This window comes from Mesocricetus auratus, unplaced genomic scaffold (assembly GCF_017639785.1).
Source record: "Mesocricetus auratus isolate SY011 unplaced genomic scaffold, BCM_Maur_2.0 Super-Scaffold_100023, whole genome shotgun sequence".
NCBI lineage: Eukaryota > Metazoa > Chordata > Mammalia > Rodentia > Cricetidae > Mesocricetus > Mesocricetus auratus.
The window spans coordinates 6,120,292-6,145,328 of NW_024429204.1; the positions used below are offsets into that span (position 1 = coordinate 6,120,292).

The following is a 25,037-nucleotide window of genomic DNA, read 5'->3' on the forward strand; positions in this document are numbered from 1 at the left end:
GCCCTGTGAACACAATTTCAGCACCCCATCCTTGTGGGCCTAGTGGGAGGGGGGGGTGGTCCTTGTCCGCAGCAGCCATCTCCAGGGGGAAACTCTGACAGCAATGAAATGGTCTCCCCAGAGCCCGGGCAGATGAGAGGACTTAACGGGCCCCAAGACACACAGTTGGCATTTGTGATCAGCTGGCTTTCGCCGGGGACTTTGCCAGTGGCCTAACCTTCCTGCCAAGAAACTGGGAGGGCGGAGGGCGGGGGCTCCAGGAGGGGAGCGGGCAACTGGAGGCTCAAAGTTTATGGAAGGAGACTGAGATTTCTTTGTGCCCCGCTAGATGGGCGAGGCATTAGGGAGGAGTGTTAGGGGGTCCGTTGGAAGAGGCTGTTGGAAGAAGTTGCTGGAAGGGGAGCTGGGGGGGGGGAAGGGTGGCCTGGCAGCTTGCCCAGCATTGACGCGGTGACAACTGCAGAAGGTGCCCCCCCGCCGCCTCCTCCAAACCTCACGTCGCCCTCATCCCCCCCCCCCATCAACCTCTTCAACTCCCACCCACGCCGAGGTCCCCCTTGCGCTCCAAACGACCCGAGGCCCGGCCGTGAGTTTGCATCCGGACTGGCTTTGGACGCAGCCAATCCTCCTTTGGCTGATGGCATAGTCTCCCCTCCCCACAGCCCGGGCGCGCCCCTCCTTCGCGCGCCTCGCCACCTCCCGCAGCAGTGCGAGCGCGGCGCGGCCCGGAGCGGCGGCGGCGGCGGCGGCGGCGGCGCCCGAGTCTCTCTGCCCGGCAGCCGGGGACACAGGGAGCAGAGCGCGCACCTCCTCCCGCATCCTCCGCGGCGCCTCGCAGCCCGGGTCCCCCTTGAGCGCTCTCTTCCCCCTCCCTCCTTCTCTTCCTTCTCTTACCCCCCTCACCCACCCACCCCTTCCCCTATTCTCTCTGCCTGGCCGATCGCTCCTAGATTCTCACCCCACCACCACCACCACCAGCCCCGTCGCGCTCTCCCTGTCTCCCCCTCCTCTCTTCCCTGTCACACTCTCTCTGCGCCCCTCGCTCGCTCGGCTCCTCATTCGCTTGCTCATCACCAAACGTGGCTCCCCCCCACCCCAGCTCCCGGAGGAGCCCAGCGCCGCCGGGATCCCCGCGCGCACCGAGCACCTGGAGTCCGGCTGGCGACGGCCCGAGCCTGGCCAGCAGCGGCGGCGGCTGAGACCGAAGCGGCAACAGCCCAGGGAACGGTAGCAGCAGCGGGGACCGCGGACACCGCGGTTGCCCCAGCGGCAGCGGCCCCGCGGCCGAGATGTCCCGGCGAAAGCAGAGCAAACCCCGGCAGATCAAACGTAAGTTTGCGCGCGGGGCCGGGAGTTGGTGGGATCGGTTCCTGGGAGAGGGGCGCACGCGGGCGGGAAGGGTGGGAGACGCTCTCGGGGAGGCGGGCGATCTGCTTCGGGTCTTCGGGATTTGTCAAACTTTGCGAGCCAAGAGGGACAGCCGGGCGGCCTCAGACAGACAGACACACGGCCAGCTGGAGCGCGGGGCAGACGCAGCCCGGTCTTCTCCTCCTGCCTTCCGCGCTCCTCGGTGTCTTGCTAATTTCAACTCCGGTTTGTTGCAATTGTCGCCGCTTTTTTTTTTTTTTTTTAAATCACGGAGCCCCAACAGGACAATCCCCTCCCGGCAGACGCTTGCTTAGGGTGCTTGTTGTCATTGTTGTGGCCACCAACGGGCCTGCCACTCTCGGGAGCAGCTCCTGGTAACCTGGGATGAAGTTCTCAGAGCAGCTGCTGGAGGTGGAAGCCACCGGGCTAGGGAGGTAACTTCCCCAGGGCGGTGGAGAAAAAAAAAAAATCAGTGTCTGGGGACCCGATCCTGGGCGGTGCCAAAAGCCACGCCGAACCCGAAGTGAAACAAAAAGTAGGTGTAAAAGTTCGCGCCTCTGTTAGAGGCGGCTGTGCAACCCCTCCCTTCCTGCCCTGGTGTTGGGCTGCGATCTCGGGACTCCCCGGTGGGTCCCACTGCTGCCGCCTGGATGCTTGGCCACTGGTCCCGGAGGTGCAGAGTCCCCACTGGGAGGGGCCGCCTGCCTTCACTTCTGGCTCACAGGCTGAGTTCAGGGTAGTCTGTACACTCAGTAAAGTGCCTGGGTTCTGTTCCCAGCCGCCCTCCGGGGGGTCTTTATGGTGCCCAGAGGAACTTGCAGGACAAGAGACAGACACCTGCATGCCTGGAACCCCACAGCCTCACAGAACTCTTCCTAGGCCAACTTTCCTTGCCTTAGGGGAAATTATAGGCCTGCAGGGTATCTTCGACACTTCAGCTGAAAAGAAGCAAAAGGCCTTATTACTATAATAATAATAATAGTAATAATAAACAATAAAATTATTATTATTATTTTAGGAACTCTGTGATGTATCCCTGATTTATCGTGTTGTTGAGGACATGGCCGCTAGTTTAAAACTAATTATCATATAATTTTAGGGTAATGTAATGTTTTAGTATCACCCCCGCCCCCAGGTTATTAACCACTTTACCCTACGTGCAAGTCAAAATTAGTGTTTGGTGCAGTTTAAAAATAAATCTTATCAACCAACTTGTCCTTGAGATGGGGGCAGGTTATACACAGTCCGCTTCAGTTAATTATCCATATACATCAGGTATGTACACACGCACACACACACAGACACACTCACTCCCTGCCTCTCGGGTGTGACTTCCTAGCTTTAATTTAGTGGATTTCCATACCTGCGGTGCAGTTCTCAATCTAAGCAACTTGTTTCAAACCCAGAAGTGAATCCCACTCTTGGCTGAAAGCTCTTCTAGTCCACAGGGTTCCCCAAGACTTTGACTGTTTCAGGACCACCGTACCATCTAAATGTTTTCTACTTTTTGACGCCGAGTTGATTAGAAGCTTCTGTTTACGTTTTGCATTTTTACTGTCCAAAACGGTGCTTATTGGAAGGAAGGGTTAGAAACATTCCATGCAAATGCGTTGTAGTTCCTGGCTGTTGCCTAGATTGTTAATAAATAATTAATATTAATTGATTGTATGGCACAAAGACCGTCTGATTCTACTTGGGAATACTTTGTTATCTTCTCAATTAGCTACATTCAATTTTTTTCCTTTTCTTTCATGTCCACCTCATATAATTGAAGATTAAAGCATTGGAACTAATTGCTGATGCTACTCTGGGTTATAGGTCATAAAACATTTTACAGGCTTATTTGAATGCTGTGATTTATTAACTATCAAAAATCCATGAAAGTTGTCCCATTGGGAAAATGAACAAATAGGTGTATTGCATATATGTGTATAACTTGTTCACAGGAGTCATTGCCTGCTGATCTGTTTATACATATGTAATATATGTGCATTTTAGTCTTTTCTGAGATTCATTTTGGGGTCATAGTAGCAATCTATGCAAATGTGGACTCCTCTCTCTCTCCGCTGTTCAGGAAAATGAAAAATAAACGATTTTTGAATTGCTCAATGGGAGCTTGCAGTCTGCAAGCTTTTGGGGAGGAGATATTTAAATGTGGTTTGAGCAGCTCTAAAGTCATTTTGGCTGCACTCTGGTTTTCTTCATCTCCCTTTGCCCGTCCAGAAATATGAGGCAGGTTTTCAGAGGAAGAAGTTTGTCTTACACTCAAAGTCTTTGCCATGATCCCTCGCGCCCTCCAGTTTTAGGTGTGTCTAAGAAGTAAGCTTGTTGTCCATTAAAAATAACCGAGTTTCTTTGGATAGTCTGCATTAGGCGTTAAGTTTGTGCCTCGAAGACGCTCTGTGAAACAAAAGAATTTCTTACACTTCAGAAAACTACAGTTTAAACTTGGAAACATACAGGATTTGAAAATAAAGCATTGGTACTGCTCTGATAAAAACATACCCAATTTAGAGCAACAACAGCCAGCAAAAAAAGTCAGCTCACAGCAGAAACTCTGAAGACAGTCAATTTAAAGGACAAAAAGGTTGTTGGGCACAGAGTTTTTTTTTTTCTTTTGCTGCATACAGTTCCTTGCTATCTAAAATTGTGATTTATGCAGTATTTTAATATTTTGCTTATTCTTTCCCCTTGGGTGCTCTCCGGGCAGCGATAAAAAGGCGTCGCTGAAAGAGCACCATTAATTTGCTATGATGACTGGCCAGATAAGAGGAGATAATGGGAAAGATAAGCGGAGAAGATATACCATCAGAAACCCGATTATTACCATTAAAATTCCGGCCCAGCAATCTGCAGAAGCCTGATAATTCCTTCTCCGTTTCCACCACTTTGGATGATAAGGCAAAAAATAGTCACTCAGTGCTCCTTGATTAGACTGCCTGGATTTCCTGATAATACAGTGATAAATTATGTATTTTGCCCCCATGTTTTTGTCCCAAAATTCAGATTTTTTTTCTTCCTATTCCAAGACTATATTTCCTGCCTTCCTCTCAGAAGCTTTTCTCTCATAAGCTATTATTGTAATCCTGGGTTGATAAAAAGCTGAGATAGGACAGGAGGTGTTTGGTGTGGAAGCCGTATCATGCTATCAGCCCATCTCTCCACACAGCTGCTGGCCGTTGTTTTTAGCCTTATCGCCCCCTGCCAATATGCCAATAAATTGCCCAGATTGTTCCCCATTCTGGGGCTTCAGTGAAAAATTTATGACAGAAGCGATGATTTTTTTTTCTTCTCTTACCAATGCATCTCTTTATGGGTAGCAGGCGTGTGGTGTGTGCAGTTTTATTGTTACTTTCCTTCTCCAAGCTGTTGTCTCTAGGTTACGTGCTCGCTGCCCTGTATGTCTCCCAACTTCTGTCTTGCTGAGGTGTCTCAGTTATGGGTTCAGGTAAAGATGGACATCACATATACATTCATATATAATGTCCGTTATCTATCTGCTCCTTGATAGCTAAGGCAGAGGTTGAAAGAAGGTCAGTAATTCAGATATCTTGTTTTTATATAAAATTAAGAAAAGGCACTCTTCCTTGTACCATTATAGTTTTATAAACTTTTTAGATGGCTTAGTCTTGTTGAGCCAGGAGGACATAAATGTGCAGCCCGGACATGTTCAGGTGCCCAATAATTCGTGACGAAGCAGAAAGCAGAAAGAAAGGCTGAGTTAAGGGGCAGAATGCTTTTTGGTTTTAAAGTGAATTAAGATTTGAAGAACTAACAGGTAGGCTGAAAATGAAATGCCCATATTGTGAATAATGTTGCCGTAGTTATTTGAAGGGGTTTTGCAGAATTTGGAAGCCGGACAGAGTGGCAAAGAGACACTTTTTAAAAAATATATATTCGAGATGTTATTCGACCAATTTTAGTCCGTATGAGTCCCAAAGTAGCACATTGGGATTTTAATGGTATATGTTATTTTTGAAAGAGTGGGTGATATCAATGTTTTATTTCCATTTTTTTACAATTAGAATGCCATGTATTAAAATTATTATCTAATATTAGTCATTGAGAAACACTAGATGAATCACTTTTAGCAATTTGAAGTTATGGTATGTGAAGGTAGTGGATATAATTATTTTTCACTATTCTACTGTAGTATTTTTAGTGTTCTATCATTGTTGAGTTCACAGTTACCTACTTTCTCAGAATTATTTTGGAAGGGACTGGGGACAGCTATGCTCCCTATAAACACACCCATCCTTTTCACAAATACTTGGAAGCCCTGTATCTGCCCAGTGTGAAGACAGGTTTGGTTGCAAATAAATTACTCATTCTAAAAATTTTAAAGATAATGGAATGTAGCATTAAATATAGTACTTTCTATTTGGGTCAGAATATCTCTTACATAAGGAATTTAGCTATCTACATTGTTGGGTAAGAAGCATTTTTGAATGCTGTGTTTATACCAACTGCTAAGTAAAGGAATACATACATATATATAATACATGTACATGTATGCATATATATAATATTAGTGGCTTTATCAATAAAACAGAATGATAGCCATTGTTTGTGAGGTAACTTAAAACTAATCTGTTCATCTTCATATTTGCAATTATATTAATTTGTATGAATTTTAGAAAGTATAGGAATGATTGCTTAGCAGACCTAAAATTGACCAATTTTAAGATGGTAACTAAGTAAACCTAATGCTTGAGGGTTGAAGTATATGAGAAAGTTTATATATGGTCATTATATATGGCCATTAATCATGAGGTCAGCCTTTTCAGTTTCAATAAAAAAAATAATACAAGTAGAAACAACCCAGCATTTTAATTTCTGGTTGCTGCAAACTGTTAGGGGTAAGATTGTGAACTGTGGCTATCAGAGCCACTCTTATTTTCCACTTTTGGTCACTTTCAAAGTAAGTCATTAGTAAAACTATGACATCAGAAGAATCATCAGCGTTTACTCTTACATAGGACAACTGTTTAAAATAAATAAGCAGTTTCAGTTTTCTGATAATTACAAACTGGGAGGTTAAGAACGACATTGTCACATTTTCTCAGTCACAAATATAAGCCCTTCTGAACTCCTGAAGGGGTCATTTGCTTATGTGGTCAGTGTCCATTTAGGTATCAAATACTGCCAATACGTTTTGGGAAACTGAAATTTTTACTTGCTGTGCTTCTGGGCTGTAGACACAGAGAAATACTGTGTGACTCTCCAAGCGTTACACAAGCTGGCGCCATTCAAATACGAAGGCAACAATGAATGCGGTAGACAATGTGCTCCTGATTTTCAGTCCTGCTACCTTAAAATTTCGTGACACGTTAAAGGGTTAAGGCAAAGATGTACACATTGCTTTGCTTTTGTGTGGTTGTAGGATAAATAATTATCCATCAATAATGTAAACTGTCTAGTGAATGTCTGCCTATCAATATCCAGGACTGCTGAGCATTAAGCTAACTTTTTATACGAGTTGAGGAGACATGTCCTGTTTTGAGCTACACAAGGTCTTTCTAGTCGTTCTGCTTGGGCTAGCTGAGGGCTGTAAGGCATAATCTCCCATCCTTCGGTGGTCTGAAAGAAGAACTATAGCTTTAATTAGCTGTCTCATAGTTGTTGCCACTGGAGAAAGTTTTGAGAGAACAGTGTTGAACCTCATGTATTAGCTGAAGGGAGTTCTTGGGGAGGGTTGATAGGTGAAATTTCTCCTACCTACCGGTGGTTTTGTTCTTCTGTGTGAGCAAGGCAGTCAACAGGAGATTAGCATTTAACACTTTCTTCACTCTCTTAATTAAATATGCAACTTTGCTCAAAAGATGCTAAATCAAAAAATTAATTGCTTTTAACTGTTTTTTTACTTAGTGATTCTGTGATTTGTTTTTAAGATTCAAGCAAATGTATTCCTGAATGAACTGAACTTTCCTGTAAAATCTTAAAGTAGCTCAAGTGGTTTGTTTTTTTTTTTGTTTGTTTGCTTGTTTTGGCATACTATTTAGGCAGAGGTTTTTGGTGTTAGGATAAGTGGTGTGTGAGAAAAAATCTAACACTGAATTGACATACAGATGATTTTTTTTAGTAAAAGTTTCCTTTCTAAATACAGCCTTTGATTAAAACAGCATAGGTAGCTTTGCAAGCTTTGGAATCCAGAGGCTTCAAGGTGTATTCCCGTGGATAGATGGCTGCTTTCTCAATTTCATAGGGCTAGTGTGACATCTCAGAACACAGCTGATATTTTTGAAACCCAGACTAGTTCAATGCCTGCCACTGTGTAAAATTACCACGTTCCTCTCTCAGCAAATAAATAGTAGCAAAAATCTCTGACTTCAGTAGCCAGAAATGGTGTTTCCTCCATAGATTAACCAGTAACTATGCATCACTTAATGAGTCTGTTATGTTTAAATCTGAGATGTAATTAAATTAATAATCTCAGACAGAGCCATATTTGGAATTCTGGAGAGAACTCTCTGTTTAAAGGTATTAGCATAAAGATAGTACATTTGTTTATTATGCTTCCAAATCAGCTCCTAGTATCTCTGCCACAGGTAACAATTGACTTTTCAGGCTTCAAGTTAATAGCCTTGTCTCTTGCTTGTAGGGATCAATATTAGTATTAATTAATCACCATTATCGCCACTAGGATCTGGTTCTATTTGTTGTTACATCAGCAAAATATCAATATAGAAAGTGGACTCTCTGATCGTCATGGCAACTTCATCTCTTGGGTCAAAGAAAGTTTATCTTATCAGTGGGTAGAGAGTGGCAAACTGTTTAGGGATCTAGTTTGAACTCTAAGAACATTGATTTGGTTTTTGTTTGCGAGTAGAGGCTGAATTCCAATCACAAGGGATAGGTAAGATTTAAATATTAATGCCGAGAGGCTTGCCTGAGAGGGTGTTGTGTCACAACTGTCAGCTTGTCTGTTTGTGGTGACAAAAGGTAGAGGCTTGTCTCTTCTAGTTTGCTTAACGCTCTAGTAATATCTGTCTCTGAGAAACACCTTAAAAATGGACATATGGGGATTTTTGGGTGCAAAGAGTTTGAGTCAAGATCCCATTTCTGTATCATCTCCATCCCATGCCCTCTGCCCTCAACACCCACCACGTGACAACAGTACCACCGAGGACCAGCCTTCCTCACGACTGTTGTGAGATAATGCGGCCTGGGTCTAATTCAAGGGAGTGCTGCTGTGAGTTTTCAAGTCAAAGGAAGGAGTTTATCTGGGACTATTTTAATTTTAACAAATGCCCGTTCTTAATAAAGAAAAGTCAACACGGTGAGTCGGAAGGATTAGTGTCCTTTAAAAAAAAAAGCATTGTGAAGATTAAAGAGAACACGGGTTCCTAAGACTGAGAGCTGGGATGCATGGTAGTTCGCCAATAATCCTAGGCTAAGGCTATCATTTGCAGTGAACATTTTGATTGATGTCGATTTATATTTAGGAAAAGTGAATTCAAAGAAAGGCCCTAGATTATCAAACTATTCCTCAGATGCTTTACTCTTCCAAGAACTAAATTAACTTACCTCTGTGTGTATAGGAAAATTATATATGAATCCCATAACCAGGCTAAAAATGGAAGTTTGGAGTCGTTACAAACTGCGCCATATTATCAATCATTCCAGACATTGTCCACACCAAGCTTCAAGCCCATACTCTTCCAATAGCTTTCAATGCAGTATTGCTACTTTTATCTCGTATCCTGCTATCATCCCACTTATATAAATCAGGAGCAACGCTATTGCTAGCATAATGTTTAAGATAAAAGAAACCTTTTTCTCATCTGATATTTTGCCACCAACTGCTTATTTTTATTTGCGAAAGTGTTCCCTTTTGAGCTGCTGGAAGACGCTGAATGATTTTTAACTTAATGTTTGCTCTTGGTAATGTGAGATTTACCATTGACGGCTCACAGATACTTGTGATGTAAAAGCCTATGTACACAGGCTATTATATATATATATATATATATAATGCATATGTATGTGATCTTAATTGTCCATGCAAAAAAGCTTTAACACTTACCTAGCTTTTGGGAAGGCCATTAAGAAGCTATATTTTAATTTTTGAAATGAATATGAAAATTATTTTTAAATTGGCTTCTATTAGCAGATTTACTATTATAGATTTACATCTATATAATAGTGCCTATGAAAGACTCTGTGAACATAAATTAGTTGGCAGATTTTCATCAATAGTCTCTAAAATTATTTGCCTCTTAAGTTGCATAAGTCTTTAGTCCTGAATTAAGAATGAATTCACAATTCAGAGTTGGAAGCAAATATCCATGCTTTATTGCCTAATTTTCTGGAACCTCTGTCTTTTAGTTTTCATATTTTATGCTTATTAGTGGTGTTCCGTTAATGGAGGGGGGTGTATTTTTCTTAAGGAGCAATGTCCTAAAATTGTCGGGCTCTGAAGTGACCTGGAGAGTAGAAGGTTAAAGACACATAAGTGACAAGTATTCGAATTCAAATGAGACCTCAATTCCTCCACGTTTATGTAGAAAGTAGCTACAGCAACTAACGTTTCAGACAGCATTAGGATATCAACTAAGTGTTAATTGCAAACAGTCATTTGTTACCCTCAATATTTTCCATGTTTCCCTTGCTCAGTAGATGAGTCAACCTAATTTGGAAAGTGGCTTTAGCCTTCTAATACATTCCAACTGAAGTACCTTATTCATAACTGAATCATGAAAGTCGTGTCATAGATCAGTCATTCTTGGAGATGAGATCTCATCCAGGACCTCACCCATGATAGTCAAAGGCTTTAAATCATCACATCTTGAGGGCTGAGTCTCCCACGTCTGTTTAAGCATCATTTGAAACGCGCCTTTGGAAGTTCTTACGGTAGCACGGAAGGAATTCTTTTCAGATTGTCACTGGAAATTTGCTCGGTTTTCCGTGTAATAAATCTAAAATGCGAAAATGGCGTGTGTGTGTGATAAGGGTTCTTGTTTTACTGTGTACTAGGGAATCCAAAGTCAGGATGGCAAGATGGCGCACACTGCTTGCCAGCATGCCTGAGGGCTGGAGTTTGATCTCTGAAATGCACACCATGGAAAGAGAGAACCAACCCCTGCAATTTGCCTTCTGACCTCCACACATGCCCCTTCACCTACAAAATAAATAAATAAACAAACATAGGCTTTTCAAGTCCAAAGGCGTTTGCAATTAAGAGAAAGATATAGTTTAACTTGAGAACATGCGAATTCACTGGGGCTCCTTTGATATGATATTTTTCTGACTGCACAAAATCTTTCCATGATATATAATTTTTGTCCATGCCAAATACATCATACACTGCTTTGTGGTGTGGTGGCCCCCATAATTACATGATTAAGGTATGTGATTGTGCAACTAAATTCTGCGGATACATTTTATACTATTTTTAAAAGCTTCTTAAAATAGGTTATTGCTCAGCGAATATATGTGAATGATGGATGACGGAAATTGCTTAGGGATGGAAATCGTGTTTTCTTTCATCGTAAAGGTTATTCTGTTAAGTTCTCAGTAAGTGCTTCCTCAAAAGGAAAAAAAAAGTTAAGCAAGAAGGCAGTTAGACATGCTAAGTCACAGATCTTACTCCGCGAAAAACAGATGCATGTCTTTCTCTCTTCTTCTGTTCAGCCTCTGGGACACAGGTATTCTCTTTGAATTCTGCATCTCAGAGTATTAAGCTGTTATAACTTCACTTTATTTAACTAGTTTATTTATGGAACTAAGTTCTGCGGCAGGCCATTAATGGTGGATCAGCTAACAGAGATTTGGCAATAGCATTGAAGGTTGGAGCATGCTTTTTCCACTCTAGGACACTTGTCAATACAAGTAGATGCAAAGGGTTTTAATTTTCGGAATGTATCTTGTTTGTCTGGGACAACACTGTGTTCAGGGCTTCATGTTGCAATCATCTGTCATTCTTCTCTTCTTGGAGAGGCATTTTCCAGTTGTCATTTTGGTAGTCTCTCTACTTCATGTAAAAAGCAACCCATTTTCCCAGGATGGTTCCCTTGTGTATAAGTACGCTTGCCTGTTTTGGAAATATTGGGTCTCCCACGGGCAATTGCAGACTCTGTGTGTGTGTGTGTGTGTGTGTGTGTGTGTGTGTGTGTGTGTGTGTGTGTGTAGGGGAGACTAACCAGCCTCGGATTTGTGTACATCTGAAATATGCAAGAGTCCATTTGCAAATATATTGCGCTGGTGCTAAAAATATCACCCACTCTTTAACAGTGTGCATCTCGGACAAGCGGGCGCGTATTTTGTCATCAAGTTGCTTGAGCTTCTGAAGTCAGGGCTACAACTGGGTCAGATGATAAGATGGGCACAACAGAGGAACGACGGGAGTGTCTGATAAAACCTGATTGATTGATGTCTGGCTTCCCTACCATCACAGGCAGTTGACAGTTAGTTTGGGATCAGATGATTTGGCTACTGCGATAGAGGATGAGGCCCAGTAGGCTGGCCTGAAGGACAAAAAGGTCACTTTCTGTGCAGTGTCAAGTAATGTTGAGCTCCCACAAGGTGGGACAGAATTAATATTTCATCCTTTTTCTTTGAGGCTTAGTTCCCAATATGGGATAATCATTTTTACAGGCACGGAGATTGAGTCTACCAAGAGAAATGTGTGACTATTTCTTTTTCCACAAGGTGTGACATTTTTATGTTGTTTATGTTGTGAAGGGCAATGGTGTATGTTTATTTGGCATGCCATAGCTCATATGCTTTATAATATCTAATATTTCATCTTTCATTGTAATCTTAGTGAAAGTGTTATAAAATACAGCACATAAATTGACAATATTTAATATTCTAATAATTTCTGGAGAAGGATGGGTTTCTTAAGAGAAAAATTGCTATATAAACCAACCTAGGTTTTCAACTTTGTCTAGATGCTTTCTATTGTACATTGTGTGACACTTAGGTGAGAAACATTCTATTATATAACACAGACACATCAGAGTTCGAAACAAACTTAGTTGACCCAACTGAAAAACTTTGTATACAGGCTCATGGTTAATGACTGTGATGCGATTTTTCTATGATTTAGTCCTGTTGATGATACGATTGTTAAATATTAACTTGCGTTTTGATCATAGAAATACATTCTTGACACACATGATGATCATTTACAAAATATATGGATTAGCCAATGCGGGGGTTACTGAAAGGAAGCGATAGGGTTATATTCCTCGGAAAGAAGGAAGGGAAGGAGGGGTGGCAGAGTAGGAGGGAGAGAGGAATAATAGGTAGTTCTGAAAGAAATGTTTCCTACTGTTAGCCATGAGCGTTGATACCTGTTTGGGAACTGGGATTTCCACATCTGGGATTTGAAGTGTAGGGTACATTGATACACCCAGGAAGTCCCCTGCAATGAACCCCCTTTCGCCTCTGATGTATCAGAATTACGTTTCCAAAGGTCAATTGGGTCTCAGCTAATGCAACAAGATTAAGAGCAGGGTGGTGACTTTCAGGAGGTGCCACATGGCTGGCAGGACTGTTGACATGGGCATGAAAGCAATTCTCCCAAACTTGAAGTGGTCTTCACCATACATCATCACACAAGGTGAAGTGATGTCCCCGTCGGTCATGGGTAGCAATGCTCCCAAATGTTTCTATAATAAAATGACCCATTTTCTTCTAAACACATTCATGCAAAACAAAGTAATCTATGTATCTGCATCTATCTGTCTGTCTATTTTCCTATCAGTCTGTCTGTCTGCCATCTATCTATCATCTATACTTATACATAAACAAACACACTATATATGCATACATATATATGCAGTTCATATGTAGAGCTCTTTAATACATCATACACATGCAGAAATATTGAGGAAAAGCACATAACTCTTATGAACATGCTAAGATCGTGTTTTGAGAGAAGCATTGCACCTTCAGTGATTCTGCTGCGATGGTCACAATGCTAGTTGATGTCTTGTGATATTGGTCCTTTGTGGTGGCTATTAATCATTTGTATGTTTACTCCATTAGGGGAATGAGAGCAGAAGAAGTAGATTGTCTTTGTTTGATACCTGTATGGGTCTGTGATGCCTTTCTCAGCTATGTGGTTACAATGATGTTGCATTTAAGGCAGTGTGATTGAAATGAATTTTACTTTGCATAGTATGTATTTGAATAACCAGCTCTTCAAAGTTCATGGGCCTGATTTCCTATGTACAGACATTTACTATCATAGATTTCCTGTCTTTCCTGTCTTTATTATCTTTTGCTTTTCTTTCAGTCTGAGTCTTATAGTATAACTTTTACATATGTATAAGTAACATATTACATATACTAGATAACATCTCTGTGTGTATCAGATTTCAAATTAGTTAAAGAAAATTCAAGTTGTCCAGGAAGAAAATTATTGCATCTTGTTATATGCCAACTGAAAAACAGATTATTAATGAAGTTTAAAAAAAAACTTAAAGACCAGTGGTGTAGCAGTTTGCTTGTGGTGACACAAGTTGAAATGTTGCTAGGTAACATTAGCATAAAAGTATAAAACATAAAATTATACATATACAAAAGCATATCCAAATATATCCAGTATACAGCAGAAAGTAGAAATAAGGACTATGTTAGTAATTTTCAAAAATGTCATCAGCTGGTATTATATGAAGGTTGGGCAACAAAGGTTGCATAGACTGGAATTTAGTCAACAGCTTTGGAAAGACCTTCCAGGGAAGACTTCCAATGAGACATTCAGGCATACACTTGGTTGTTTCTTGCTCCTCCTCAATTTTGAAGAAGGAGTAGGGACACTTAATTATGGAATGTTGCTAAGTAAGATCTCAGGAATGCTTTCTTTAAATGTTTCAGCTCTGGTGTCTTCTTTACTGGTAAACAATCTAGGTATTGTAGGGATTGAAAGAGTACATGGTTTTCACCATCTGAAAAAATTGTTATTACAAAATAGAGGAATGTTTACCTTGGATCCATTGACTTTGAAGAGCTTCTGAATATTCTCTGGACATTTGTATAACCATGAATTTTATAAGGAAGATGTTCTTTTGATATTCTCAATAGGTTTCAAAACTTCAAAAATCACTCTAAATGATTTCTGTGTACAGAAATCTGTGTTATCAGTGGCTACATTTTTATTGCAATCTTATGGAGTAGGGACAATTTGACTTCAAATGCCAAAATTATATTTTTTAAAATTTTAATCATACCATCTTGCTGCTTTAACTTTCCAATATCCTCTAAAAGCAGCATCCCGAATTTTAATCACTGCCTGTCACATTCTGTGTGATCTGTTCTGTTCTGTTCTTTTTTTTTTTTTTTTTTTTTGGTTTTATGAGACAGGTTTCTCTGTATTGTTTTGGAGGCTGTCAGACCAGCCCGGCCTCAAACTCACAGAGATCTGCCTGCCTCTGCCTCCCGAGTGCTGGGATTAAAGGTGTGCGCCACCACTGCCTGGCTCGTGTGATCTGTCTTAAGGCTCACGTCTTCAGCAGTTACGTGGAATAACACTATTCTATGCAGTCCCAGTCTTTGTGTATATAAGCATCACCAGGACATTACAGCACATGGGTCTTTGTGTATATAAGCAATATCAGGACATTACAGCACATGGGTCTTTGTGTATATAAGCAATATCAGGACATTACAGCACATGGGTCTTCTGTTTCTTGAGTCTGCTGAGATGCCTCTCTTTTGGGACATGCATTCCTTACACTTCCTTGTCTAGTTTTTTGTCATATGCTTCTCATGTCTAAGTTAACCACTTAGAATGAACTCTATTGTCTCCTTTAATTGTTTGTCTCCTTCATATGCCCTATAGCCTATTACTCCACTGTATTTTGGTCACACACACACACACACACACACACACACACACACACACACACACCACCCTGTACATATTATCTGGTTTTGAAAGGGTGAGTAGGTTATCTTATTAGTTCCTTCTTGGTAACTAATTAGTTACTCGTATTCCGAGACAGCAATTTCAAGGAAGAAGACTTTATTTTGGCTCAAAGTTCGAGCATATAATTCTAAATGGTATGGAAGATGGAAAAGCATCAGGATCAGGCAGCTGGCCACATTTCATCCACAATCTGGAAGCAGAGAGAAGTGAACGCCAGTGTTGAGCTTGCTTTTCCTTTTGTGGAGTCTGGGAGTGGATGTGGGTTGGTACTGTTCACATCTGGGCTGGACTGGATGTGGGTTGGTAATGTCCACATCTGGGCTGGATCTGACATCCTCTGTTACATTTTTTATGGAAACCCCTCACAGACCAGAAGTGTTTCCATTGAGATTCTACTTCCGATCAAGGTGACCATGAAGATTAACCATCACACACATCTAATAATGCCTGAAACCAATTATATCCTAACCAAGAGCAGAAAAAGTATTACAGGGCATATCATTGTCAATATTCATTGAGTAACTGATACAAGAAAAAGGGAGAGAGACAATGTAGCTTAATAGCCCATTTGTGTTTCAAAGAACTTTCTATGGATGTTAGGGAATTTGGATTTATGCTTTCAGTAATTGATGGCCATTGCGAATTTTTACATACGTCTGATTGCCTTGTATTGAGTTTGCTTGATAATCTCGTCACCTACCAAATTATAGTTTCTAAATGATAGGGAACAAGGGACTTGTGAGTTGACAGTAGGCTTCAGTTAACTTCCATTGTGTTAGATTTAACAATTATTGTTATCTCAAATTCAACTTTAGACCTTTGGTGCTACGGTCTAACTCTTACACACAGACTTAATAACTGCACCATAGCTGATGTCTACAATAATCACCCTGCACTCAGTAGTTTGATATGAATATTTTATTTAGGCTGGGGCAACACACGCTAAAAGGATGAGCAGGGTGGTATCTTTTTAATTGAATCCGTTTGTGCTTAACTCATGAGATTGTCTTTGCTAGTAGCTTTCCGTTCATTCATATGCATTAGCCTAGTTTTTATAACCAAGTATGGAGAAGAACATGTTTACAGTAGCAAATGGTCTGAATGCCGTATAATGGGATTGCTGGCTGTTACATCCTCAATGAAACATGATAGGGAAGTACATAGCAATGAAAATTGCACACATGCTCTTTGACCCAGAAATTCCATATATTCTACAGATATGTACGTGTATGTGACCATTACCTCATGGTTTATAACAATATAAACTTAGAAATTATATAAATATCCAAATGGGATGGGCTAATAAGTCTCACCTGTTTCATGTACTGTAAAAGTCCGAGAGTTGTGTCTACGGTGATATGGGCATCTTTCAAAGATACATAAATTAAAAATAAAATATTTGTACTAAAATATAAGCACGAGTAGATAGGCCGATATGTGCTCATTTTTTCATGAAATGTTTTGGTAAAAACTATGCAATATATTATTGATGTTTATCTCTAAGAATCAGAGAGTGAGTATGAAAAAGCACATAGTTTTCTTTTCCATTGCATGCTGTTGGTATTTAGTTTTAAAATTTATTATAGTCTTACACAGTTACAGATTCATACCAATAAGAAGGGTAAGAGGCCCATGTTGGAAAGAACGTGTGCTATTTTCATACCATTAGTTGTGCTGCTATTAAGTTCTATTATTGGCAACAGCATCTATTGCCAGAACAATGTAGTTTTAAATGGCTCCTTGGCTGTGGAGTTGAAAAGATAGAAATACTGTCCAGAGTTGTAAAGAAAGAATTGCTTCCAGGTTCATCTAATTCAGATATTAACACAGGGAGGAGGAAACAGCTATAATGATAATTTTAGCCTAGTTCTTATTAAGCTTCTATGGGAATACACCAAAAGTGGGCACTCAGTGGAGATTAAATTCTCTTTTGCTTTAGAAGACGAAATAACAGTGGAGAGGATTGGAAACACATTTCCTTTAAATGTATAGCATTTCTCTACTCCCAGCATAGGTCATGGTTATGTAATTAACCTCAGATTAATAGTATATGATCGTTAGGTTTTAGATAAAAGATCTATCCTTAAAAGTCCCATGTAGTGTTCTAGGCCCTATTTCACAAAGAGAAGATCATTTCTATGGTGTTCCTTTGCGGACGTCAGAAAACTTGTTCTTCTTTCACCGGAATCTAATGTTTTCCTGCCAAATGGTTTTAGGATGCTTTCCCTTTTTAGCCATAGGATTATAAGCAGACATAGTTTAAAACTGGTCCCAGGCCAAGCCTCTTAACTATGATGCTCCTTTTAAAAGATTATTTTAAATTGGCACCTTAGGATGGATTTTGTATCCTTCATCACACGAGTCCATGCAGGAAGTCATGGCAACAGAAGCCAGAAATGATCCAATGCATGGCCTTGGTGAAAGTTCAAGCCCAGGGGCCTCAGTGTCACCATAGGGTGACGTCCTGAGGAAAATGGGATGATGGAAATTCACAAGTGCTATGGTAGCGTCCTCTGGCAATCATGGCCAGGGGCAAAGAGATTTAAATGTGGTGATTTGATAAATAATTTTAGGAGGTAACACAGGATAGAAGTAACAATGTGAAATTAGTAGAAAAATTTGAGAACATTTATTTCTGTCAATTGAAGGAACCTAGAGCCTGGAAAAGCTAAATGCATCTTGCTGAGTCTGTTGTGCATTAGGGACTTACAGCATTTTGGAATTCTAATTTCTAACACGAATAAACAGAAGAGGCATTTTTTTTTGTTTTGTTTTCAGTTCATTCTGGTAGACTCTGAACAATCCGTATAGTATTGGAGATTTTATTATGCTTTTGTGTGTAACTTTCTGAGAGCCTATCAATGTGCCTGGTTCAGCCTTTTGTGGTTGTGACACAAAGTTGTCATCTACCTATTTCATGCTTGGAAACTATGCAATCGAGTTACACATAAAGCACACAGAAAACTCTCCAAATATTTTAAGATCAGTTTACATTTTGTGTTGGCTACATTCATAGCTATTCTGGGATGCACACGGCCTATCTGATAGCCACAGGTTGAACAAGCATAGATGGAAATAAATACTTATTTCCAAGTTGCAGTGACACTTGGTGATGACTTCAAGCACATAGGGTATGATTTGGAGAGAAATGAGTTGATCGCTTGAGATATGTCTGCTGTCAAGAATTTTGGCTCCTGTGTGTCCTGCTGATGTACCAGCCATCAACTGTTAAAAGCTTCAAGTGGTTTTCTTGATGATAAAGTTAGTGGTTAGTACTAAAAATAAACTCATACAGACGCACTGATAGCCCTCGCAGGTTACATTATTGAAGATGATCTGGCTAAAATGGCAAAGCCCAGATGATTGCACCAAATATCTGTGGTTAGTGGTCCTTGTATTTATTAGTATTACTAGAATCCATCTTCAGACTTGGGTGGCAACAATCCAATGATATGCTATCTATCCTTAGCCACTCTTGGAATTCTGTTAGCCCTGAGCTCTGATTATTCTAAGAAACAACTTTGCAAATGGTCTACTTGAAAGGGAGGGTTTAGGTCAGCATATGTATTAACTTTTAGGCCCCCCCCAACAAAAATAGTTGTCTATGAGACAGTGTTTCCTGTCATCTTTCTCACAATTATGTTATAAACCTTCTCCTTTTGAAGAGGACTGACTCATAAAACCATGCCCTGTGCAAGCGATATTTCTGAACTCTACAACCTTGCCCTGGAATTCAAACCCCAGCTGCTTCCTGCTTACACTCAAGGAAGTGATTTAGTGATGACTTACTTTTCCCCATTTGCAAAGCAAGGATGATTAGGGGAACCCATGCGACGGGTTAGATCAACTTATGGAAAGAGTTTAGAACCATGTCAGAAATCACGAATAAAACTTTTCTTTATTATTGGCACTTTTTTTCAAGTCAACCCCATGGAATGAGATTGTTTTCCTGTGGTGGTGAACATCCCAGGTATCTGAAATAAAATGCTAAAGTTCTCCAGTCTGCCCATTTTAGTAAACAAAGAGTGTTTTTGTAATGTTTCCTGGTTGCAGTGAATTTATTACAGAGTTCCTGCCAAGAGAATGTTTGAATGATTTCTCCCAGACAACCTTAACACATTTCTAAGAATAATAAACAATTTACTGACAAAGAGGAAAATATTTTGAACTTCAATGAGGAATTCTGTATAAAAGGAGTGACAGGGACATGAAGGCACCCTGCTGAAAAATACACAGCTGAAAAGCAGTGTTTGTAGAAAGTATGAAATCTGCTGCGGATCACACTATTTAATTTATTGGTATTAAATAATGAATTATGGGTATTAGTACAAGTACTCCAAAGATGCCTTGGGTATAGGAATTGTTATAGGAAAAGTTGGTGGTGAGATTTTTGGTTTCTTTGCCTTTGCAGGCAGTTCTGGACTTAATATACAGAATGTATTTTAGTGATATCTGAAAAGGTCATCAAAGGGACCAGTTGGTTGAAATGCATTCGGGTGACCTGAACACATAGTTGTTGTGTCTCTAAATCCCAGACATACTTTATTAGGACAATACAGCTGGTTTGCTATTTCTATCTCCTCATTATCAACACATTATGGTATGGCCTCTTCCCCCTCACTTCCAGTGCCAAGAATTTGGCAGGGACACTATGTTAGCAAGTCAAAGCCTGGGGGTTGGGGAGAGACAGCAACAGCTTCATACAGCTGCAGGGCAAGGGAAGACTGCTTTCTGAACTTTTGTTTTTTGCTACTGGCTTAAGATTGATGATGACAAACTTTTGAAGAATTTGAAAAAGTATTACAGTTTCTTGGGCTTCCAGGAACACTCAAGGAAATGTTCTATTTGATGAAGCCGACGTTCACATATGCTATAGAACTTGTCTGTGAATCTCAACGCTTGAAAAATCCTCCCCTGTTTCTTCCCTTTCTAACCATCTCAACTGGATGGAGATTCAAGTGGGATAATGAGATGGATTGTCTCGGAGCCTCCTTTCAGAGGTTGTATGATCAAAAGCAATTCAGCATGTCACATCTCACTTTGTGTAGGTGTGGGTGACTTTACTTGGTGGACCACATCAGTTCCTTAATAATACTGTGCCAAGGACAATGACGTGAAAAACTTTCTCTTGTCAACATTCACACTGTTTATTTTTTTTAAGTGGTGAAATGAAAAATGATCATATTGAGGACTCCTTTTATTGTTGCATACAATCTCGTCTTGTTAGTGTATTAAAGCATTTTAAGATCTTTCTTAGCACTTTCTTTATATACATATATATTTTTTATTTTTAAATTTAAATTTAAATTAGAAACAAGGTTGCTTCACATGTCAATTCCAGGTCCCTCTCTGTTACCCTCCTCTCCTCCCATGCCCTCCCACCAATCCCCCCAATATCCCCTCATTTCCCTAGGGAGGATGAGGCCCTCCATGGGGGTGTCCATAGTCTGTCATTTCATCCAGGGCAGGGCCTAGACCTTCTCCCAAGAGTTCAGGGTGAGAGTGCATCTCTCATTGTTGGATGGGAGTCCAAAGTCCATTTGTATACCCAGGATAAATATTGATCTACTACCCAAGGAGAACTTTCATAGAAATACAAATCCCCAAGTTTTGACTGTTTGATCAGCATTCAAAGGGAAGAATCATTAACTATATTCTGTACTTCGTTTAAAAAATTAATCTGCAGTTTAGTTTCTCTATAGTATCTAGTTTTCAGAACACACAGATTATCCTTTGAGCACTACCTGAAAGTACTCTATAAGATACTGTATTCTCGTAAAATGGACGGTCTTAAGAAGATAAAGGCCTTGTCCCTACGCACAGAACTACAGGCAGCAAGTGAATGGCGAGGGCAGGAGAAATAGCCTGCCCCAGGGCAAGAGCTCCCCAACTGGTTATCCAATACCAAACAGTCAGCTCTGCAAACATACACGCAAGTAACATTACACAGACCGGGCAGGTTGTGTTCCTGTGTTTGGGAGTATAACGTATAGACATATATTTGTGTATGCATGCAAAAACAATCCATGAAAAAGTAGGCGGTACATTCAGAAGAGGACAAGGAGGTGGAAATGGAGGGGTTAGAGGAAGTAAGGAGGAAATGACATAATTATATGATAATCTCAAAAAACAAAAATTCAGATTAAAAAGTAAGTTATCCCTGTTTATCACTCTGCATACTGATGTTTCTGGCATAGGAAGTTTGTTAATTTCTCTCCACATAGGAACAGGCTACGTGAGGGTTCATTTTCATATCAATACTATTTAATATATTCTTTTCCTTTGACTATGATTGACTTAGATGCATCCCAAACCTGACTAAGACAGCTAAAATTCTGCAAGCATGAGTTTATTTTTATCTTATTTTATTTTTTTTGTTTTATGAAACAGGGTTTCTGTGTTGTTTTGGAGGCTGTCGGTCCAGCCTGGCCTCGAACTCACAGAGATCCGCCTGCCTCTGCCTCCCGAGTGCTGGGATTAAAGGCGTGCACCATCAACGCCCAGCTATGAGTTTATTAATAGCATTTAAAACTCATAAATTTAGAAATTTATGCATAGGCACCAAATTTTATAATGTTTCCTTGTTACAAAAAATCAAGTCCATCTCTGTGGTGGTTTTGTTTCTATCTGTTGTTTTATTTTCAGTACATTAATGGACTTTCCTTTTAAGAAGCCAAGTAACTTCACATGATGTTTTATGTAGGCTGAGAGAAGAGTGAAGCTCTGAACCAATGAGTGTGTGTCCACAGCTTTGATTCAAGAGAAAAATACGTTGCATTTATGCCCCTCAGTAGTCCAGGTAAATGTCACTGGTATCAGGGTCACACATGAGTGAAGACTGAAGCCCTCTGAGCCCCTTGTCTGCACGAAGTCTTCCTCACCCTAGAGAAATGGAAACGTTGTCTCCAAGGTGACATGCATCTCACTTTAAGGTTACAAGTAGTGGACAATGACGGAATGGGGAGAACCTTGAAATTTCATTAAGGGGAGCAAAGACGAGTTCTCTCAGTGTGAGGGCTTTGCAAATGAACCTGCTTTTTTACTGTCAGAATTACTACCTGGATAGAAATCTGTGTTTCCTAAGCTCTTGCAGCAGTTTTGTATCCTTCATTTTTTAAAAGTAGTTTTATGTTATTTTTGTACTATTAACATTTTGCCCTTATGACATTTCTGCCCCTCACTGCTGACAGCAAACAATAGAATTGCTTCAATTAAGAAATAGAACATCAGCCCTTGGCATCTTATTCTGTTGTCCCATCTCTTTTGCTAGGGAGAATTCATTTGTTTCTTAATTAAGAAAAACACCAATAGCATGAAAAAAAATCTGCTTATGGTACCTGAATGGTAATTAGGGTAGAGGTAAAAAAGAAACATGCACATACATTCCAATAGCAGCCAGAATGAACTTGAGCTGATAAAAATGAACTACACTCCCCTTGCATAAATGGAGGCTGAGGGAAGTGTACAGTCATTATGGCTAAGACAATATGCAAACTATCTTCAAAGAAATCAAATTGCTAGAGTGTTTTCATTTGCATGTATTAACTATTAACATAATGAGGAGAAGTGACATTGGACCCGGATTGTGTGTCTGTTCAGATTGATAATTCAACTACATCTGCAAACAGACGCCCCAAACCCATGCTAGTAGTTAGATCAGACAGACTTCACAGTGTGGGCTGAAGTAGAGTCTGCAGCATTTGAACCTGCGCAGTGGCAGTGGGCTCAGCACCTCCTTCAGTTTTATGACACCTCTGTCTTCCATGTCCCATCTCCTTTTGCTTATGTTTCTCTAAATAATGGTCTTCCCAGCTGAAAACTTACTGTGAAGTCTAAAGTGGTGAACTTGAATGAAACTTCCCAGTTTTCTTCAGTGCAACTTTCATACCATGATGAAGGAACCCCAAAAGCAGGTCTTACAGAAGAACCATGGCATTACATTAAGATCTAGTGAAGAATTTACAACTCAGGGCTTTTTGTTTATTTGTTCCAAGATCATACAAATGTATGACGCTTCATTTTTAGCAAATTAATATCTAGGGAAAAATTGAAATAATCATTATTGATATCTTATGTGCCAGACTCTGTGCAGGATACATATTTTTTATTATGACAACTTCATAGTACACATAATGTATTTTGATCGTTTACATCTTCCTCTGTCACCCCCTCCCACATTTAGTGCAAAGCACTTTTCTTAGAAAAGTAGAGTTACGTTTAATCACACAGTTGGATAACATTTCCAGTTTTGGCAAACCACACAAATCTCTAATTTTAAGAAGGTGAAGCCAAAATATCTCCCTTGACTTTAGAATTCTAACACCTGTTTTTAAAATAAAAGTTATAACCAAATAAAATATAATAAATAAAGCAAAAACTATCACATTGGAGTTGGACAAAAGGGACAGAAGTAAAAGATACCAAGAGCAGGCACAAAAATCAAAGACCCAATTGTTCACACACCCCAGAATCCCATAAAAACACTAAACTGGGAGCCATAATATTTACACAGAGGACCACGGTGCAAACACTGTGTATGCTGGCTCACACAGTCTCTGTGAGTTCACTTAAGCCTTGTTCGTGATGATTTAAGAGGGTGTTTTAATATTCTCAGACTCAGAGGATAGAGCTAATTCCCAAGAAATCCAATTAATTTTGTGATAATTTTTGGACGCACCATGACGTGTCTTACTAAGAACGAGGACTTCTAATTAATACTTTATTTACTCCATTTTCATTTGTTCTATTAACACACGTGCTGTGGTCTTCCTCTGGATCTTGACCTTCACTATCTAAAGCACAGATGTAAAAGATGTGCCAAAAGGGGCGCTCGCTCTGTGCCAATGAAACTTAACATTCTCACCGTGGACAGTAGGCCATGGAAGCCCGAGGAGAGTGGGCACACAGTGGGACTTCACAGTGGGATGATCCACAGGTAACCACCCAGGGTTAATGTGACTCAGAGTAACTACCCTGGCCATCTTCAAGTGGTCCTCCCGCATCACACAGTCTGCGAAGAAGGAGAGCAGCATCTCAACCTCTTAATGAGGGACTAGAAAGTGAATATAATTCATTCAAAAAGGATGGGAAATACTATTAGTGGTGAGCGGCCACTTGTCCCAGAAAACCTGACCCACACAATCCTCCTAACTCCAGGATGAAGAATGTTACCTTATGGATGACTCAGAGGCTGGGAAGGAATGTTGAGGACCACCGGACTTTGTTGATGACCTCTGTGACCAGGTGTCAGAAATGGTGTTGGGTTTAGGTAGCATGCAGTTACTAAGTTTCTATTCTAGACAAGAATAGAGTTTTCTTTTGGAAGTGATTGTAGGTCTAAGGAAAGCAGTTCAGTTGTGTGGTCATTCATATGTTATTTATGCATATAATATCTTCATAAATATTTATAAGGTGTATACATGCATATTTTAACCAATATAATCATGATAATTTTATTAACTTGTCCATTTTATGGTAGATAATTTCTATCACAAAATAAATCATTATGGTATCATGCTACATATAGCGTTATCATTGATGTATTATTTCAGTCATATTATCAATAAAATAGCTATTGCAATATAATAATGTGACTGCATATGTTTTAGTAATGTTAATATTATAATCATATTTTATAATATAATGTTAACTAGTAGAGTAATATGGCCTAATATGTGTATGTATGTATGTATGTATGTATGTATACACATCTGTTTTCTTTTAATGGATGGGATAACATTAACTGATAATTTGGGAAATATAATTATTGACCATCACAAAGAGGAGTTCAGGA

At 40.1% G+C, this 25,037-nt stretch overlaps 1 protein-coding gene across 1 annotated transcript in view; it reads left to right on the forward strand.

Moving 5' to 3' along the window:
- The first annotated feature begins 1,213 nt into the window (after positions 1-1,213).
- Positions 1,214-25,037, forward strand: part of Zfpm2 (zinc finger protein, FOG family member 2) — a 427,444-nt gene continuing 403,620 nt past the window's right edge. Inside the window, exon 1 of the mRNA XM_005072625.4 lies at positions 1,214-1,329. Within this exon, the coding sequence (XP_005072682.1) occupies positions 1,290-1,329 (40 nt within the window). The 5' untranslated portion in view covers positions 1,214-1,289. The remainder of the gene's footprint in view (positions 1,330-25,037) is intronic.